The following is a 20944-nucleotide window of genomic DNA, read 5'->3' as shown; positions in this document are numbered from 1 at the left end:
GTAAAGATAAATTCGAACATGGAGTTAAATTAAAGGGAAGTTAATAGTTCTCCTTTTGCTGATTTGGTCATTGTGGTTTGGTGGTAATTCAGATATGAGAGGTTGAACATGTCGGCGCCATTTTTTTTTTTATTTTTTTTTATTTCACTTTATTAATCCCCAAGGGGAAATTTCTTCACTACAGCAGGGGGGCTCTCAGGGGGGAGCTGCTGCAGCAGGCTGCCACTAGCGCGGCGCCAGGTAACCTGACCTGAGGTGCATGTTTTTGGATTTAGCGCAAATAACATGTTTATGTTCATGGTTAACCTTCTGTTGTAATTTCTGATAGTTAGAAGCGATCTTATATTTGTATTACAATTGCAGTGATAACTATATTTTGTCACGTTTCGATGAATTTAGATTAAATTGCAGCAGGATTTTGTCTGAACCGTTGACTTTACACATGCAGAGGTTAGATTAAAGTAGTGCTTCAAGGTTAATGAAGCCTTTATCCCATTTTGTTGTTAAATTTTAATTACCTTTCAGCTTTTATTGCCAGATGATTAGTCACCTGAGAGGGAGAGTTCACTCTGCCTTTTTTTGTTGTTTTAGAAACTATCTGATGTAAAGTGTTGTTTTTTTTACTTCGTTACCGGATCATAATACCAAAACAGGAAATTAGACTTTTCAACAGAGTGAGCTTGGATGTCTGTGATCTCGCCTCAGATCTTATCTCCTTCACTGTTAATGAAAAATTTCGAAATGTACGTGAGCGGCATGAAGAGAGACTTCGCCATCTTGACTCGCCCTGCATGTAGGCGATCTCTGGTATACTGTCACCTGATACCATAGCAACCAGCAGGTGTCGGTATCATCACAGGGAATGAGCTACTTCAGGTGCAGGAAAGGTAAAAACTGTAGCTTTAAACTAACCAATCTAAAGAGCAGTTTTAGATTGAATTATTCATCGTATTTACTTGTTCAGTCATAACAGGTTAACAGTGTTATCTGCTGAAAATCAAATTGAGTGGTTGGTTTTTGTTACTCGGGACGTAAGCTGTTTTTGAGGGGAATAATGCACTTTATGTTGTAGCACAAACAATGAGTGATAGAAAAGTAGTAAAAAAAAAAAAAAAGAAGCTTGTTTTGAATCAGCATATACCAAGAATCCATTGACACTCATTTTCCAATTACATTATTTAGAAAAAAATAGTAAGTCTTGAAATTTTTGTTTTAGAAATGTCAAGACACATCCTAAGATTTATAGAAATTACGTTGCTTTGGATAATAACTTTGATATGAATTTTCCACACATTTTTTTTTTCATTTAGGTCCATTTTCAGCGTACGTGCTCCAGAGGTTTGAATTTTCCGTATCACGCTAGTCGTTTAAATCTGAGCCGTCATGTAAATAATGAGTGCCGGATATCATTTCAGCATTAAAATGTCAATGTGTTTTTCCCCATTAGCTTCCACTGTTTCCATGGCAACTCGGACGCAGCAGCTCGCTCAGCCTAAAGCCAACCGACTCAGATATCCAGACCGGTAGGCCTAAGTGACCCCCAGCCCCATCCACACCCACCCTGTTGTCTCTGTTTTTGTGTCTCCATCTCCGTCCTAATTTTGTTTCTATTTTCCAGTCGGTCGGTTCACTGGCTGGATAAACTGCCACCAGAAAGGACCGGCTCCACCACCAAAATTGGTGCGTCTCTTCTTTTTTTCAGTTTTTTTTTTTTTTTTTGCAAACCTGATCACTACTACTGTTCAGTGTTTCTAAGCAACTGCTCTTTATTTCTAACAGAGTTAAGCCATCTCTGGTCAGACTTATGTAGAAGCAAGAAGTTCCACACTCAAGTCACGTAAATATAACATATCAACTCATATTGCCTGTGTGACTTATTCTTTGGGTGTCCTTTTTAATTAAAAAAAAAAATCTGTTTCAATTTCCTAGTTGTTTTTTTTTAAAGTTGCTGTGTTTCAATATTTCTCAGTGTTAAACATTTCAAGGACTTTATTCTTCTGTCCCTGTCAAAGTTTTTTTATGTTGTGGATTATGAATCTATTTGAACATCGCAGATTAACCGCAAAGTACGAAACCTCTGTCTTTTAGCACTGACACCCAGAGAAAGCTCAGCTCATTACAAGGTGTCCTGTGGGTGTTTTTCACCACGAGTAGCGCTATGGAGCAATGTCTTTATGAGGGAGGCCCCCGTCTTTTTTTTGTTTGGGTCACATGATACACGTTACTGCTGATGGTTTGACATTATTGAACTGGTCTACAAGTGAAAAAAAAAAAGTGCACCTATGTTGTGTGAGGAAGGAGATACATTCAACGTGTTTGATGAGTGCTGATTGTAAAAAATAAAACGAGAACTGCAGTTTAAGATTTTTCTCAACTCATATCCTTCTAGCATACATTTTTTTCATCTTCCTCCTCCATCTTTTGAGATTACCTACCATCCTGCCACCTCACTTCGTCTTTCCTGTTTCATCATCTTCCTTATCTACTGTAGTGAATTTTTTATCTCACGTCTAACAGTCCTATTTACAACATTTACCAATTTTATCTCCTGTTCACACTCTCCTCTTCCGCCTCCTCTCTTCTCCTCTTCCTCCTTCTCTCTATTTCTCCGTCCTTCCTCAGAATTTCTCCCATTTGGAAAGTGAGTGAACGGGCTCTCAGGGCCGTTGCATCCGAAAGGTTGCGGAGTCTGGCTCAACCTCGGGCCCCTGCAGCTGGCTGGCAGCCAGCCCGTCCGCTGCTGGCCCCTGTGAGTAACACGCATCATTTCCTGAAAAAGTGCTGATCGATCACAAGTTGGCTGGTACACAGTGCATCCGGAAAGTATTCACAGCGCTTCACTTATTCCACATTTTGTTATATTACAGCCTTATTCCAAAATGGATTAAATTCATTTTTTTCCCTCAAAATTCTACACACAATACCCCATAATGACAACATGAAATAAAAATTTTTTTTTTTTTTTTTTTTTGCAAATCTATTAAAAATCAAAAACAAAACAAAAAATCACATGTACATAAGTATTCACAGCCTTTGCCATTACACTCAAAATTGAGCTCAGGTGCATCCTGTTTCCACTGATCATCCTTGAGATGTTTCTACAATTTGTGGTACCTGTGGTAAATTTAGTTGATTGGACATGATTTGGACATGATTTGGAAAGACACACACCATCTATATAAGGTCCCACAGTTGACAGCGCATGTCAGAGCACAAACCAAGCTATGAAGTCCAAAGAATTGTCTGTAGACCTCCGAGACAGGATTGTATCGAGGCACAGATCTGGGGAAGGGTACAGAAAAATGTCTGCAGCATTGAAGGTCCCAATGAGCACAGTGGCCTCCATCATCCGTAAATGGAAGAAGTTTAGAACCACCAGGACTCTTCCTAAGAGTCGGCCGCCCGGCCAAACTGAGCGATCGGGGGAGAAGGGCCTTAGTCAGGGAGGTGACCAAGAACCCGATGGTCACTCTGACAGAGCTCCAACGTTGCTCTGTGAAGAGAGGAGAACCTTCCAGAAGGACAACCATCTCTGCAGGACTCCACCAAGCAGGCCTGTATGGTAGAGTGGCCAGACGGAAGCCACTCCTCAGGAAAAGGCACATGACAAGCCCACCTGGAGTTTACCAAAAGACACCTGAAGGACTGTCAGACCATGAGAAACTAAATTCTCTGGTCTGATGAAACAAAGATTGAACTCTTTGGCCTGAATGCCAAGCGTCATGTTTGGAGGAAACCAGGCACCGCTCATCACCTGGCCAATACCATCTCTACGGTGAAGCATGGTGGTGGCAGCATCATGCTGTGGGGATGTTTTTCAGCGGCAGGAACTGGGAGACTAGTCAGGATGGAGGGAAAGATGAATGCAGCAATGTACAGAGACATCGTTGATGAAAACCTTCTCCAGAGCGCTCTGGACCTCAGACTGGGGCGAAGGTTCATCTTCCAACAGGACAACGACCCGAAGCACACAGCCAAGATAACAAAGGAGTGGCTTCGGGACAACTCTGTGAATGTCTTTGAGAGGCCCAGGCAGAGCTTTGAACCCGGTTGAACATCTCTGGAGAGATCTGAAAATGGCTGTGCACCGACGCTCCCCATCCAACCTGATGGAGCTTGAGAGGTCCTGCAAAGAAGAATGGGAGAAACTGCCCAAGAATAGGTTTGCCAAGCTTATAGCATCATACTCAAAAAGACTTGAGGCTGTAATTTCTGCCAAAGGTGCTTCAACAAAGTATTGAGCAAAGGCTGTGAATACTTATGTACGTGTTATATTTTCGTTCTTTATTTTTAATAGATTTGCAAAAATTTTAAACAAACTATTTTCACTTTGTCATTATGGGATATTGCGTGTAGGATTTTGAGGAAAAAAATGAATTTAATCCATTTTGGAATAAGGCTGTAACATAACAAAATGTGTAAAAAGTGAAGCGCTGTGAATACTTTCCGGATGCACTGTGGCTTTAAATCTGCCACAAGATCTTTTAAAATACCCAGCTATCTGTTTCACTAAGGCCAGAGGCTCAGGTTTTCATAACGTTTGAAAACTAAATTTAAAGTTGAGTTTTTTTTATGTTGCCTCTTGAGAGAAACCGTCTGTGCTTTGTCTGGTTTTATTTTCCTGAAAGCAAAAAAAAAGATTCCAGCTGTTTTAACATCAGTACAATCAGTTTTGGACGTCCTACCAGCAAAAAAAAAATGCATCTTTAAAGTATAATCTTTCACTCTTGACCAAAGTATGCTTTTTTGTGGTTAACACACGCTCATTAATGCCATGAAAGTTGAGCAGAGGGACACAGACAGCAGTCGCCACCTCCCGGATTTGCCAGCTTGCCCAGCCAAAGAGAAGGCAGGTTCTGGAGGGATCCGGCCACAAATCTAAACCTGTACCAGTGACCCACTTACCTTCCAAAGCATCTGCACACATAGAGCTCCTCGCCAGTAAGTCTGTCTTTCCTAATCACACCTCGCTCTTCTGTTTCCTTTCTTAGACTGCATTGATTTACTTTTGTCTTCACAGCACCGAAACACAACCATCCCAAGTTCAAAGGGGAGCGCCCAGTGTGCTGGCCCGTTTCCAGAGCTGCGAGAAACTACACAGCCAGCCAGAGACTTCTTGATCTGTCCAGTCCCAAGGACAGGAAGGCTCCGTTCGAGGGTTACGACCCGTACGTCGTGAGCCGGATAGCCCGCTCTGCCGGCCCTTCTCCCCGGATACAACAACTCTGTTTGCCTCTGCCTCGGAAATGTAGCTCCAAGTAGGCTGCGTGATGCCAAACATCTGTTTCCCGGAAAGGTGCTGGTTGTTGTCATTGTCCTCACCCCAAGAGTGTCGTTGTGATACAGGATTTTCTATTTCAAATTATGACAAAGCCCGGTTATTTGGTCTGATACATGAGGAAAACAATGCAGCAATATCCTACTGTTTATGATCCACCCTGGATTCACTTCACCCAAAGACAGCTCCAGTTTTCCTTTCTTTCACCACTTTATTTCTTAAGCAAGACAGACAATTGATGCGAAGGTAAAGTATGACGGTATCATTACGGTAGTTTTCTGTTGAATGCCCACACACATACTTTTTTTTTTTTTTTTTTTAAACCTTTTTAAAAGCTACCGGCGTAATCATGTGTTCCATCAGTAATGATGAATGTAGCAGGAGCATCATTAGACCAAAGAAACACAGCAAACGGCTCGGGAGATATTCTGACTAAAGCTGAAATGGCTTTGAGACATCCAGCAGCAGTTCACTCTCTTCTTAATTGGTTTTCCGTTGTTGTGAGGTTGAGAGCCAGTGAGTCATCTCTTCTGTAAAATTAATATTGTAAATACTTTACAAGTGAATCACAAGGAGAAAGTTTATTTATTTTATTTTTTTTTAATTTATTTTTAGATCTCTAAATCTCATTAGCTGTTGATCATCATTTGAGATCTTTGTCCAAGCTGCCTGAATTACATAAGGGGGAGAAAGTAACTGCTTTTTTTTTTTATGGTTTACTTTCACTCATAAAAAGTGACAAATCCACACTTCAAGGACCCTCGAAAGACAGCTCTTCACGGTCCCTTCGGAGGACCTCCAACCACAGTTTGGGAACCACGCACAGTACCGGGGGCATTGACTCACCGCGGGGCGGTACCGATGTGTTTACTGTGATCTGAGTGGCGGCATATTTTGCGTAATCGGTGTGGATGAACTCATTCCTATGAGTAAAGTTTGATTTTGACTAAAAGCATTTGTGCAGCGGTGTTTTACGTTTAGCGCGGATGTATTTGAACTTTGCGTGACTTCACTGAAACTCGGATACAGGTAGGTGTTTTCGTAGTTTAACGTGGCGATCTATGTTATAGACAAATTGTTCATAGTAAAGAATAATGTCACTTTGGCAATTCAAATTTGATTTTGTGACTTATTCTCAGTCACTTGTGTAGGGAATTATTTACAGATTTCTACGTTGTTGGTGGTGAAATGAACGCATTAGTTAGTTTACTGACATGACACTTGACATTTTACATTAAAAATGCCAGAGATTTGCAGTTCTCCGTTTTCATGTATTTGATCACAATTAACAAAAACATATTTTTAAGCTTTGATCTGTTGGTTTAAAAAGAAAGTCACAAGACCTCACCATCAACTTTAAAATTATGATGTCCAACTTTTCACTGTTTTTATGTTTTTTAAAACCTGAAAACATAAAGAAAGTGATTATAAACGATGAGAAAAAGTAAAGTATGCCAGTTATTTGAATGCAACAGCTTTACATGAAGAGTCTTGCTGTAAAACTGGACTGCCTCCTCAAAATGGCTTTATGGCATTACATTTTTCAAGTTCACTACTGCAGGAATGAATTCAATCCCATACGGAATTCCAATGACTGCTCATTTTATGAAATGTGATCTACTGTTGCAGATTAAATAGTTCAAATAAACACTAAACCAGCTAAACCAATAAATATGAGACTAATAATATGACATAACACTGTGGTTGGGGCCATTCAGCTGTCTAATGAATCCTTTTAATTTTAAAACTTTGAAGTACAATTTACTCTCAATGCTTCTGCACTTCTACTTCTGAAAAATTAACAATAAATGTCGGACTTTGTTGGGATATTTTGACTTTTACTTTTGTACCATTGCAAGAAAATATATTTGTAGTAGGTATTGTTGTCAAAAAGCTGTTGATTCAACTCAGGAATCAACACGTCTCAGTCTGGATCACCACAACCTGATTACATGTTTTACAAACATAAGATTCTTTGTAGAGCTCAGATTTTACAGGTGTGCCTAATAATACTTTAATGCCTTATAAATAAATAAAAAAATGTGTGGGCTGCTTCATAATTGTAGCACCAACACAATAAGTCTGAACTCATCTGAGGTGAGGTTTATACTCTGTTAAATGTCAGACCTGACGTTCTTTGTGTTCGGTCGATGAACGAGTCACAACGAGTGCTCAAAGCCACTTCACCCACTTTAGGAAGTCAAATGTTCTCTACTCAGACCAGCTGTTACCTTCTATATAGGTTTATACATTTCCTTTGTTGCAATACCAAGTGGGAAGCTGTGAACAGCAAGTTAACCTGTTATTGTGAAACTTGTTTTATAAAACCAAAAGCCATTGCAAGGAAATGCTAAAAAGTAACAACTGATTCAAATCGTTCTTAACCATCATGTGCTGACGTCCCACAAATTTCCTTCATGTTTTACAGTGCAGTGTGCAGACTCCTTCATCCGAGTTGCAGGTACCATGGTGGGCGAACGTGAGTGAGAGACCAGTTTGTGTTCATGGAGCGACGTCCAGCAGTCGTGTGGACCTGCCTGCTGGTGGCCGGACTCTCCCTGGGTAACGTTCAGTGTTCTTATCCTTTGGAATCCAGTGCAGACTGTCAGACAATGTGTGGAATAATCACTGAAGCAGGATGAGGATTCATTAAGATCAGGTCACCAAGCAGGACAAAGTTACTCGCACAAATACACAACACAAAGTCGCTGCTTCGCATTTTTTTTTTTTTAGCTCCTTGTTTTGGTTTTATCGGCCACAATTTGACTGTTTTGAGACATTTTCCAACCGACTTGACCAACAACCTGCCCACCAACAAATGGCAAGTTAGCAACATGCTATTAAACACAATGGAGCAATTATCAGTTTGTTATGTTTGTCCAGGAGTTTGTGAAGACAGAATCAGAGAGAGCACATTGGACTTAAATTCATTAGATCACTAGAAACATGACTGCACATGAACGTGTTAGTATTTCAGACAGGAAAAGACAAAAGGTCCCAATCTCCTAAAAAGGTGACAGGAAAGGTAAGTCTGCCTAAAAAAAGGCGATAACATCTTTAATTAGGAGGCATTTAGTCATACGTGTGATTATGTATGTTTGCACACTTTAAAATTTCACGTATTTTTTTTTTTTCTTTATCTATAATTCTCCTGTGGTTTGTGGTAGTAGGTTCCTTGAGGTAACAAGGTGCAAGTGCTGACGTGCTACAACAGTTGGGTCTGAGAAGATCATCTTATTGCCTCACTGCTAATCATTCCCACATTGTCTTTTTCTTCTATCAAAAAAAAATCTATTTCCTCCTCATTGGAAGCATGTGTTGTTCAAATCTATTTCAAAAAGAATCCAGTCAGAAATCCACCTGTGTTTTTCTTTACCCTGAAGATAGCTACATTATTTATCAATCAAAAACTGCACACCCTTGTTGAGGACTATACTTCTCCACACTGTTAACTCAAACTTCTTTCCATCTTCAGTCCTGCCTTCAGCCCTCTCTGTGACAATGTCCAAGGCCTTCCCCGGACCCCCGCGGCTAATCGGCTGTGTGTTCATGTATCGAGGTCGCGTCACCTGCCGCTGGGAGCCTGGAGACATCCCAGCGACCAACTACACTATTCAGGTTCAGAGGAAACCTGGGTGAGACAGAATGAACGAGTTAATTAAGAGACATTTAGTGATAATCACAAATGGGGTCACAAATTATAAATGATGATGGTATTTAGAAATGATAAAGTTGTTCCATAACTACTGATAGTTTGTCATGTTGTGTTTACAGCTTCTTTCTGCTGCCTCCAAGAAACTATGATTAAAAAAAACAAAACAATAGAATAATAATATAATAATAAAAATCCAGTAATGCCAGTTTAATTTGTTAAAATTGTTAAAGCAAGATGTCTCGTATTTCACAGGTTTCACGTTTCCACATCATACCTGTGTAAGTTGAATGGGGCCAGGATCGGCTTTCAAAATGGTCATAAATCATGCTCGTAGGTCCGTTCCTTAAAATCTGATTTACAGTCGGCACAGAGAAATTTTCCCACCTTCAGCAGATGAAAGTGAAAACAGACTTCTAGTTTTGAACTCTCAGCAAAAAGTCTCAAATGTTCAACTGTCGAAACAAGAAGAACGTCATACTTTTGAGTGCAGGGAGACTTTAAAAATTTGTGCCACCAATTCTTTTGGGAGAGTTTGTGTCCAAAGTGCCAAATCATTTGTTCTTAAAAAAATGGGATACAGTTATTAGAGAGGGGATGACAAACCATTTTAATGTAGCCTGTCGAGGATTCAACTTGATAAACAGGTCTTCTGCACAGCTGAAAGTTACTTTCCGACCGAGCGACTGCCAGCAGGAAACTGATGTAACTGATATTATCTAAGATGTATCTCTGCTATATGATGTAGCTCGCTCGGTTTCATTTACACTTGGTAAGCAGAGGCTTTTCATGCAACAGGAGTTAGGTGTGACTTGTGTTGTACTGTCCCCGAGAAAAACACAACTTTTCTACTTTCCTACCTTCCATTCAGGAGGGTTTCCTTGAGACTAATTCAGAAAAGTAAAATTTTGTATTCCTCGTGCTGGGCATCAGCCTAACATCAGTTCTGCAGTCTGCAGTGTTTATCAGTATCTGTGACGGATTCAGAATGTCACATTTTTTTTTTATCAGCACACATTTGCATGTTTGCAAATGTGAGCCGGTATGCAAATGTTTGGGTTTGTAATCAGCATTAAATCGTACTTTTGTGTGAATGTTTAATGCCGGGTTTGATCAACTCAGAGGAAGAGAGGCACACGGTTTCCGCCGCCTCTGTTGTTTGGGTAATACTGTCTGATCTTCTGTTGGCCAAAATTAGTTGCAACATAGTAATTCAACTGGAGATTTATGTGGCAGATAGACCAGCCTTTGGATGTGTATTTGTGTGCGAGGTTGTGCGTGACACATTTAAATGTAACCAGGCCTCTGAAATGTGCATGCATAACAATTGGCGGAACAGAATATTTTGCTTTGTGGCTTTGCACCTGTTTGTGTATTATTCTCTGCTCGTAGAGCAGGACTCTGATAAACATCGTTTTCATGCTGGTGTGTGTGTGTGTGTGTGTGTGTGTGTGTACGTACGTGTGTGTTTATTGGGATGTCTAGAACACCAAGCGGTTCTCCGAAGACGTTCACCTGCACAACCTCTGACACCAACTGCACCGTGGGAATCGGTGGTTCAACCTTGAGGATTGATTTTTGCATCAGCATCACAGCACACAGTGGAAGCCGAAACATTTCATCACATCCTCGATGTCAGCCTGGTCGGACAGAAGGTGAGGCTGTCATGCTTCCCCTCTTCATGTCCTCGTTGTTCATCTCTTACTTCTTTCTCACACTTCCCTCCCTCTTCCATAGTAATCTTGCCTGCAGCGATTTTGAAAAGTGTAACGGCAGTTCGTGGGTCACCTCGATGTCTGAATGTAGTCTGGAGCCGCATCCGCTCTGACTTTCCGGTGTCTGATCCTGAAATCAAAGCCATGCAACTGAATTCCCAAATTGAGTTTACAGCACAGGGGCTGGTGAGTCACTCCCAAATATGGACAAAAACAAAAGCACATATACTTGAATGAAATAACACGTGTGTATCATCTTAAGACACTGCCCACATCAGAAGAAGCCACTTCTTAAAGTTGATACACCTGCTGCCTCACTGGCTGCATAATAAATCACTTTTTTTTTGATTTTAGAATATTCCACATTAAAGACTTAAAACTGAATAAAGTAAATGTGTTTTTTTCCCCTTACCTTACTTTGTCCCTTTTCTGCTCCCTGTACAGCCCTATGTTCAGGTCCAAAACTGGACAGTGACAGGTTCCACGATTGAGGTTTGTCTCTTCAAACCTGACTCCTCATACACCATCAGGCTTCGCCACCGCTACCGTGGCCCAGCGAGTCCATGGAGCCCGTGGAGCAACGCTCTTCAGGGAAGGACAGGAGAGGACGGTGAGAGGAGACAGATTTGATCGTCACTGTAGTCCTACTTTGTAATGAAACCGGCGTTGGTTCTTAGCAATATTAATAATAAGAAGAAGATGATAAAGGAAAAAAGAAAGTGTGTTATACATACAAAAACATCTCGGAACAAACTACCGTGTATGTTTGCCCATGTGCATTTGACAGAAGCATATTCCAGCCTTAAAGCAGATCCTTTAGGAAATACATGTGTTGAATCTGTCCCCTGTGGAAGAGAGAAAGGCAGCAGAAACAAATAAGTCTTTCAATTATGAATGCAGTTTTTAGTGGTCTTTCTCCATCCATTTATTTTCTGCCGGTCATCTCGGTCCAAGTTTTGAAAGTAGCAGGCTAAGCCCAGCTTAGCTGCTCATGTGGGATCCAGAAGCATTACCAAGTCAATAGGGATATAAAGTCCCTCCAGCATGTTCTGAGCCTGAAGAGGACTCCTCCCAGTTGGGCATACTCGGAATATATCCAGAGCAGATGTCCAAACCATCTCCATCTGGAGCAACTTTAGGCACGGGGCCTTTGCCATGTGACCCACCAACCTTGCGATTAGTGGGCAACCCACTCAATCACCTGAGCCACAGTCATCCCAGTGGTAAAGAGCTCCTGCTGTAGCAGAACCAATGACAAAGCAAAACCACGGCGGCACTTACCACCACTAAGAACACCGATTTCCTGCTAAGAATATAGACACGGCTCCCACTCTCGTTACATAAATTAAATATTTGCCTCCTGTGTTGTCAAGCATCAGGAATTAGTGACTTTAATTGCAGATACCACGGCTGCAGAAGGCTAATGTGAACGTTTTCTGGGTTTAACCGCTGGCAGAAAGTCTCCCTGCACTCCCTCAACATGTTCTGATGGATGTCCTTCTAATTCTTTTTTAATACGTTTCCCCTCCTTTCATCTACCAGCTCCATCTGCAGCACCAGAGTTCTGGAGGCAAGTGAAACACACAGACAGCAAAGGATGGAGATTCGTCTCTCTGCTGTGGAAGGTGCGCGTGCGCTGAATTGTGAGAGAATTTGAGCCACGGAGATGTTGTGATATTTTCTGACTCAGTTTAATAATCTTAGATGTACCCACATAGCTTCCCTAATATGTTTTTATGTCTTCCTCATGACTCACTTCTTTCATTGCGGTGTTATTGAGAAACAAAACTGAGAGCTGGAGAAATGAAAAGACAATCAAATGTCTCAGAGTTTATATATTAAAACCTCCATCATGCCGCAGCTACTCACTTCCTCTCTTTGATTTCTCTTTGTGTTTTCCTCATTCAGCCCGTAGCTCGCCTTCTGGCCAATGGAAGAGTTCTCGTTTACAACGTGACTTGTCGTACAGAAAGCGCTCAGGTTTTGAGCAATCACGGGAGCTGCAAAGATTTGCCCCATACAAGCACTTCCTGTGGTTTGCTTCTTCCTTCCGGCCGTTGCTCCTGCGCTCTAACGGCCTCCACCTCTGCAGGGACCTCGCCAGAAGCTCGAGTGTGGCTCCTTGGAGCCTCTGAGAAAGGTGGGCCCCCCCCTCACCCCCCCCCCCCCCCCCCTCCCAGTCCAACATTCGTACCGGTCATGACACCAAGGTAGAGCCGTGGATGCTTTGCTCCACCGTCAGCTGAGACAGACGATAAAGGTGCCGAGATATGCAGCAAACTAAACACACTTCCTGCGAGTGTCAAAGACAGCGCATTGCCTTTCAGGATTTTACTGAAAGTGATTGATAATTAGCACAACAACGTCCTCGTCATGCTTCAAACAAAGCCAGATTGTCTCACATCTTCTGAGTCTATACGCCCACACCTTGGCACTGGTGGGATAGAAGGAAGCTGCATCCTACGACTAACTCCTCGGTGATCGGCCAGGTGTGCGGTGGCAGCTCCTTTCAAGGTCTATTTTTCACTTCTCTGTGCACAGCTGTGTCCAACAACGGGACTCCAACTTTAAGGGCGGAACTGTTTAGAACAATGTGTTATTGTCACCGGTTTGTAAGAAACAAAGGTCTTTTGAAGGGATCTGCGAAGCAGTGTGACGCAACCAGAAGGATAATATGAAGGCAAGGAAGTTTTCCCTTCAGATGCGGGTGACATCTGCATGTAAGATTCTCCCGATTTATTCAAATTCTGTCCTTCAAATTGTCCCCCCGTCTGTACACTCCTGCGGACCCGAGGGTTGCTTTTTTTTCCCCGTTCCCTGTGAGGACTTTGTTCTGTGCTGGTTAAACAGCAGATAAACAAGGTTTGGTTATTGAAATGACAAATCAATATATTGTTCTACTAAATATTAGTAAATAGCTATCTTTTATATATTTAGTTGAACTTTTCCTACATTATGACATTGTGGTGGACAGGGCAATAATAGAAGTAATAAATACACAGTACATGTATTTGACGCGTCAGCTGGTTGTTTTTACATCTTTACAAACTTCCCTCTGTTATTCATCTTGTCCTGTCTTTCTGTTCAGAGCCCCCGTCCCTGAACCCGATCACTGCACGTCCGCTGGATGACCGGAGCCTGGAAGTTTGGTGGACGGCTCCGGTTGATCCATCAGCGAGCAGCTTCGTCGTGGAGTGGTTTGCTGTCAGGGAGAAAAACAGCAGCATCCTACACTGGGAAAAGCTGAACGGCTCCTGCAGGACCTTGGTCATCACGGGTAACATAAAAATATGATGCTCCTTTTGTCTGTTTAGCACTGAAACTATGAGGCAGTGAGTTGAGCAACGGGGAGTACACTTTCGTCATTTTTACTGTTAAATGTCAAGCTACCAACGTATGGGATAATCGCTGCTTTTCGTCTTGTTTCAGAGGGAATAAGGCCGATGGAGTGTTACGCTGTTTCTGTCAGGACGCTGCACGGTGAACGAGGGGCCGGGAAAAACATCACGCTCCTTATTTATACACGACAAGGAAGTACGTGATCTGCATTGTATTTGTAGCTCTCTCATGCTGAGCTTTAAAAGTAGCTTTTCACAAACAGGTGGAAGTGTGTTGGCCTATTTAAGGATAACGCTGGATTCTTGTATATTTTTTTTTTATTGTAAATAAAAAAAAAAATAAAAAAAAAACTCATAAAAAGACCAAAGTCTTTATCTTTCTGAATTGGCTACGGCTCTCAGCTCCACACCTATTTGTTCTAAATTAAAATTTACAAAAATCTATTGAGAACCGTTCTCAAATGTATACTTTCATTTTCAAAATGATCTGTAATTACCTTAAACATCTGAGGCGTTGTTGTTTTATTTTAGCAAACATTACTCAAACAGATGTAAATGGCCAATTTGTTGGAGAGTATCTAGTTTAGTACACATTTGTTGCTCCAGTTAATATTTACAGCAGCAGGATGGCCCTGACTCAGAATAAATTACGGTGCCCATGTTGATCATAGTGAACAAACATGTCAGCCAGTGGAATTTATATTTTTTTTTAGACAACGATGACGTCTGTGGCACAAAGAAATAAGCTCCAGCTCTACAGGACACCTGTTTAATGTTGGTTCTGGTCTTTTCGTGGGATTATTTGTCGGTAACAAAAATATTGCAAAATGTACCCTTTAAAATGAAAATCATGATGACATCAATTCAGCTGAAAACAGTTGAGCTGTATTCACATTTATGAAATGTGTTATGATGAAATGTGTTACCGGTCAGCGTGAATGTTGAAATGTTTAAAATGGAAAGTAAATGAGGAAACTGGATTTTTTTTTTTTTTTTTTTTTTTTTTAAAGACAAAAAGTAATTTGTTTTTAAGAAGATGTGAAGTTGTGAAGTTTTATTAATCCTTGCTTACATTTTTTGAGCTACCTGTACCATTTTCTCAGTTCTACCTATGATTTACTAGCGTAAGAAAACACTCTCTTCTCTCCAGCTACAGCTTAGACTTCACCCTTAAAGGCTCTTTACGTGTGCCCGATAAATGAAGTTGAATCTAAATTGAAAAAGATTGATTGGAGCTTGGTTGATCAATATAAAAGCTGATGACCTCATAGTGTACATCACACACACATGAACACTGGTGAGAAAAGACGAGGTCACGGCTGACTTTTACATGACAACAAAAAAACTAGCAACAAGTGGTTTAAAATCAACTCCAGGTGACGTTTTTATAATCCAGACCGGGACCGTTCGTTTGGGAGAAAATGGATCTAAAACTGTCCCCGTCTTCATTTGGCGGAAAAGACCAGATCAGCTCAGCTGGCTCGTGCAAACACAACCTAATCAGATGAGCTGTTGTTGTGAAATAGAGCCTGAGCCTTGTTCTCACCATATGTCCTTTGGGTTTATCATCATCATCCTCACGTAGACTGCTTTCTGCATCTCTCCGTCCACACAGCGCCCTCCGCTGGTCCAAACGTAAAAGTGCTGCAGGTCTTCGGCAGCACGGTGGAGCTCGGCTGGAGTCCTGTACCTGTGGAGCTGCTCCACGGTTTCAATTGCAACTACACTCTCTCCTACGCAACCGAAAACAAGCCAGCGTGGAGTGAGTGATGCACACAATACGGACACGCTGAGACGCAGCAGGCCAGCTGTAGAAGCTGTAGAAGCTGTTCTGTGACAGGCGGGTGGAAAATGTCTTTGTGAGGATCGGACTGCTGTTTGAAGTTTTATAACGTATTACCCAACATCCACTCGTTGCACTGAGATATTTTGACAACCACTGACCTTTTGTAGTCTCAACATGACTTTGATATAGAGGAATTTACTGAAATTTCTCAACTGCTGATTGGATGGATTTCTGTGAATTGCGGCAGAGACGTCGCACAGAGGACGAGCCCTCATAACTAACGTTTCACGTGGCGCGTTCATGAAGTCAAATTTGTCAATTGCTTTAACTTGTGAAGAAATGCTTTAAAAAGTAATAGCATGGCGTGCTAAAACACTTGGTTGAACATTTAACCTGCTAAACATCAGCATTACACTCAAAGCTGCCGTATCAAGAGTACTGCTTCACAGCTGCAGACGGTTAATGAAAGCAGGATGTAGTCTACAAGTCTGGTATGAAACTTGGAGTAATTTCATGACTGGTGGTCACAAAATACTTATTCAAACAAACCAGAAGCCTTAAATCATAGTTGCGTGTCAATGAGACACTTCCTGTCGCTCGGCAGATGCCTCTCCTGATTTGCGTCTCCTGTAGACGATACTTGTATGAAACATTCTGTACATTAACTTCATCCTAAAGTAACAACTCTCAGATTCTGACTTCATTGCTGAAGTCCGGCTTCAGTTTTAACACTCGGGAGAGAAAAAGCGACGCAAAGTCTATAAGTGTTTGATGTATTATTTTGTTTTTCTTTCTTTTTCCTATGTTTTCACTCCTTTTCTTGTTTATTCAGGCATAGTTGTGCCGAGCCACGTCCACCGCTACACCCTGGAGAATCTGTCGCCCGGTAACTACGACATCTTCATGCGGGCCAACACTAACGCTGGTCCCGGAGCAGCCGGGACCCCCGGCTAATGTGTACATAGGTGAAGACATGAAACCACACTCACACACACACACTGTACCCTGAAGGTGAAAACCAGATATCACGACATCTTTAACTCAACTTTGAGTGTGTGTGTGTGTGTGTGTGTGTGTGTGTGTGTGTGTGTGTGTGTGTTGAAGGCTCAGAGGACATTTCCAAAGTGGTGTACATCATCCTTCCGCTTGTGCTGACTTCATTGACATTGTTGGTAATGGCCTGCCTGGCACAGTTGAAGATGTAAGTTATCTTTCTGTCTCATACAAAACATACGCACGATGCCTCGTGTCTTACTTTGATTACTTTGACAGTTCTACCTTCTTTGCACTAAAAGGAGGTGCACTGAACACCTCCTTTTATTTTCTGATTTCCGTGATGTTTAGGGTGAAACAGAAGCTGTTTCAAGACATCCCTGATCCATGCCACAGCAGCTTGTCTCACTGGGCCCCTAAAAGTACTGATGAGGTAACCAGAGACCCCCCCCCCCCCCCACACCCCCCCCCCCCAAAAAAAAAAAAAAAAAAATCCTTATATTTACCTTTCACTTGCAGGAAACTTTTCTTAAAGACTGGTAATAATAATCATTTTATATTTTCAAGAAATCCCGAGGAAACCGACGTTGAATTGATCCCACTGTCGATTATTGTTTGTGGAGCTAAATCCTGATGTACACCGATCAGCCATGGCTTTAAAACCACTGAGAGGTGTGACATCAAGTACAAAACAAAGAGCTCTATGCAGTTCAAAAGAGCATAACTGTTTATACTGGAGCACCAATCCACGGCTGAAAATAGTCCCCTGGAAAATTACCTATTGATGCTGACTGACCAACATTTGATAAAAAAAAAAAAAAAAAAAAAAACAATACAAGTATGCAGTAAGTAAAACTATTGGTGACCTTATTTTTTTTTTTTTTGAAAGATTCTTCAGGTGGGAACTGGTGGCCTTGGGGCTGAGTGCCAAACAGCGGGTTAGAAAATCTGAGAGAAAATGACTGCTTCTTTGGGATTTGTTAACAATAAAGAAATTGAAATGCTACCCATAGCACTTTAACATCAACTGCAATAATAATAGGCTATTTTTTTTTTTTTTATTCTTTTGTCAGCTGTAATGATCAGTATATTGAAAACATGTAGATTTATCACAGTCACTCGAATACACGTCAGTTTGATTTGGTTAACAGGAACAACCAGTGTCGTAAAGCAAAAGTACGCATATAAAGTGGTAATTTTTTTTTTTTTTTGTGCCCTGTGGACAAGAGGCAGTGCTTGATCACTAGATGGCAGAAACGGCAACGTTTTCAGTCTATGTTCAGGCGCAGATTTAACGCTGACGAACATCTTCAAACAATACATTTCAGGACTTTTCTTCTTTTTTTTTTTGTTCTTTTTTTTTTTCCATCTCAGAGTATGAAGCAGCTTGTGGTACCAGAGAGGCCCGACGTCAAACCCTCTGAGGTCATTTTGCTCAGTGAGTTGCAGAACTCTGACGCGGATCAGGACCACAGCTATTGGAGCGTCCATAATCTCCAAACATATAATCTCCAGTACTCTCCGCTCCCGGTTACAATGTCAGAGAGGAAGTCCACCAGAAGAAGCGTCACCAAACTCAAGACCACCTCCGTCACTGATCTCTCCCCCTCCACCTACTCCTCCGTCTCCTCTCAACCTCTCCGAAATCCTCCGACAGCCCTCCTTCCCTCCTCCTACCCTCTATCCAGTGACTGCCAGGACGGCGCTGTCACCGTTAATGACGTTAAACTGGAGTCAGGCGGAGCCGGCGAGTCGTCCGAGTCGCGTCTTTCTTCAACAGAGGAGCAGAAAACCTTCAATCCGTTTCTGAGACTGCATCAGACTCCCGCTTCCTTCTCTGACTTGAGCAGCATCTCTCACTCCTCTGTCTTACTTTCTTACCTGGCAGAGGTCGGTTTACCCAAACATCCTTTTTCTCAGAGCCACTTCAACTCAGTCCAATCGCTCCAGCGGAACAACTTCACCGTCCCCGATGCTCTTTCTGCCAATTTTACGTCGTCTTTTTCTCCCTTTCATCACTCTGTTTTGGTGGATTTCTCCTGCTCTCCACTGGAGTGTGATCCTTACATCCCCTCTGATCTTTAGATTTATACTCGGGATATATATATATATAGAGAGATTTCTTCTTTTTTTTGTTTTGTTATGCAGTGTCTTTAAAAAAAAAAAAAAATGCACACCCTTCAAACCTTTAATTATTTTTCTGCAATTTTCATGGAGATGTTGCAAATTTACATCCAAATGATCACGGTATTTGTTTTCTCCAAACTTTTTTGATGCTCATACAACATTCAAGTCAAATTGGAGTTACTGCAATTATTATTACTCTTACATCTAACTTGTGATCAAAACACATGGGAAGGTCAGACTTTCCTGAAATCTGATTTCTGACGTTAGGCAAAGTGCATTTACTTTGTCGATATAATGCTATATTATATATTACATATATATATATATATATTAGGCATCAGTATAGACAATAAATAAATAAAAGAATTGTCTAAATTGATACCGCTTTCATGTCTGTACAGTAATTTTAAGACTAAGGGGAGGATGAATCATTTTTATAGAAACTGTGTTATTTGTGACTTGATTCATTATGTTTATATGTGTTTGAGCCATTTTGAAGTTTTTGTCAATATGTTTTTGACAGTGAATTTATACACACTTTAGCCTTAACTTGAAAGCTGAGGATTGTAAATATAGCAAACTGCTGTCTGCAGCACTGTCCTTTATGGCTGTTTTATTTTTATGTTTTCAGCGAATTGTTATTTATGTGTGTTGGTATTATACAGCTAAAACTAACTTAAGATGTTCCCGAAAGCTTTTACTTTTGAATTGTTGGGGTTATTGTGTTTGTGTGAATATTTAACATGTGGGAAGAATATATATATATATATATATATATATATATATAAAAAAGAGTACTTTTATGTCACTATTTTCCAGCATTGTTGCCTCATCAAGCTTTGAAAACGCTCATACCTCAGACCTCTTTTGTGGCTTAAATGCTTGTAACTATATTTCAACTTTAACATCAACGAGCAACCTTGGCAGCAATGTTTATAACTGGGATGACTTCAGAGGTGAAGTTATCTTTGGTTTGCATTATTTATACATTTGGGGCATTAAAATGTGCACTTCAATACATGAGACACCATTTCATCAATAAAACTGTACTTATGCTGTGCAGTGATTCAGTATCTGGACTTAATTTACAAAAAAAAACATGCATGGTTGAAGTTTTGTTTTCAGTCTGGCAGGTTGCTTTTATTTCTCTACACTGGACCGTTTACTCGGTATCTCTGTAAAACTTGTTTTGTTTTTTTTCACAGCAGACATTTCAACATGTCATAAAAAGCATGTTACCAGTAATATTAACGATGTGCTCTATTTAACTGTCCCTGTGTGAGACCGGATGCACAATAACCAAGACCTTAAAACTGAAGCATCTAATTGAAATCGAGTAGTTTATTTCCAGCAGAAAGAAGAAATAAAATCTCAGCTAAAGTTAGAAATGATCAAAACAATCATCTTGAGTCAAAACCATAACGACATGTATTTTTTTGGGGGGGGGGGATTTACCGTGAGTGATTACATTTTTTTTAGCATTCAAATGTTATGCTGTCTCCAGAGTAAATGTACTCCTCTGCAGATTGGTTGGTTTTATACTGTTAACTTCATATAACGTGAATTATTACAAATTCCCCAACATGGGAGCAGCACATGTAAATGTTGCAGCTGCTCGGCACCGGAACAACTTTTAATACTATTGTGGAGTTTAAACTACAGCAACGTGTTTCTGTCGTACCGGCGGATTTAAAATACGCCTCTGAAGTGCAATAAATGCATGAGTCGAAAGAAAAAAAAAAAAAAATAGAAAGCATGACAAGGAAACAAAGTCCATTAAAATTGATTCATTGACCGCAGTGCTTGATTAAATGTACTTAACAACATTCCACCAGTGATTACAGTTTGAAAATCAGGTCACAGGCCTGCTGTTTGTGCCTTGGCCATACCACCACCCCCTCCACCCCCCAACAAGTAACCACGTCCTGGAGCAGGAAATGTCCGTTTCAGTGGATTTTGAATTTCTGGCGGACAAAGAAGAGAATGAGAAAGAAGAGAGAAAGTTTTGGGTGACTTTTTTTTTTTTTTTTCTTTCTTTCTCCCCCCTCCTCCTCC

At 41.0% G+C, this 20944-nt stretch overlaps 2 protein-coding genes across 3 annotated transcripts; both read left to right on the top strand.

Annotated features, from left to right (window-relative positions):
- Positions 1 to 36: 36 nt before the first annotated feature.
- spmap2 (sperm microtubule associated protein 2) lies at positions 37 to 5279 on the top strand. Of its 2 annotated transcripts, XM_069152626.1 has the most exons (8): positions 37 to 887; positions 1311 to 1338; positions 1448 to 1523; positions 1619 to 1680; positions 1780 to 1837; positions 2623 to 2749; positions 4782 to 4941; positions 5021 to 5279. In XM_069152626.1, exons 3-8 carry the CDS (start codon positions 1462 to 1464, stop codon positions 5260 to 5262), a joined length of 711 nt encoding a protein of 236 aa, XP_069008727.1. In that variant the 5' UTR covers positions 37 to 887; positions 1311 to 1338; positions 1448 to 1461; the 3' UTR covers positions 5263 to 5279. The 2 variants fall into 2 exon arrangements, with proteins under 2 accessions (XP_069008727.1, XP_069008726.1); XM_069152625.1 differs by having other exon boundaries at positions 37 to 1523.
- Positions 5280 to 6241: 962 nt separating this feature from the next.
- Positions 6242 to 20134, top strand: LOC138200141 (interleukin-31 receptor subunit alpha). The gene is given in 16 exon segments (XM_069152619.1): positions 6242 to 6307; positions 7707 to 7840; positions 8754 to 8913; positions 10416 to 10585; positions 10668 to 10831; positions 11090 to 11255; positions 12188 to 12270; positions 12554 to 12785; positions 13734 to 13922; positions 14075 to 14179; positions 15599 to 15745; positions 16602 to 16714; positions 16716 to 16734; positions 16874 to 16970; positions 17114 to 17195; positions 18137 to 20134. Coding segments are annotated over 15 exon segments (2496 nt in total). The 5' UTR covers positions 6242 to 6307; positions 7707 to 7782; the 3' UTR covers positions 18848 to 20134.
- Positions 20135 to 20944: the final 810 nt, after the last annotated feature.

This window comes from Embiotoca jacksoni, unplaced genomic scaffold, assembly GCF_022577435.1.
Source record: "Embiotoca jacksoni isolate LCO1_2020_lvr unplaced genomic scaffold, fEmbJac1.0.p SCAF_18, whole genome shotgun sequence".
Lineage (NCBI taxonomy): Eukaryota > Metazoa > Chordata > Actinopteri > Embiotocidae > Embiotoca > Embiotoca jacksoni.
The sequence above is the reverse complement of the archived record's forward strand: the minus strand, read 5'-3'. Positions and strand labels throughout refer to the sequence as shown.

Excerpts from the sequence above, each read along its gene's own strand:
- spmap2 (XM_069152625.1), top strand. The coding sequence starts at position 1,393 with ATGAGTGCCGGATATCATTTCAGCATTAAAATGTCAATGTGTTTTTCC. Across the intron at positions 1,524-1,618 it reads CGACTCAGATATCCAGACCG|TCGGTCGGTTCACTGGCTGG; the intron begins GTAGGCCTAAGT and ends TCTATTTTCCAG. Across the intron at positions 1,838-2,622 it reads AAGTTCCACACTCAAGTCAC|AATTTCTCCCATTTGGAAAG; the intron begins GTAAATATAACA and ends GTCCTTCCTCAG.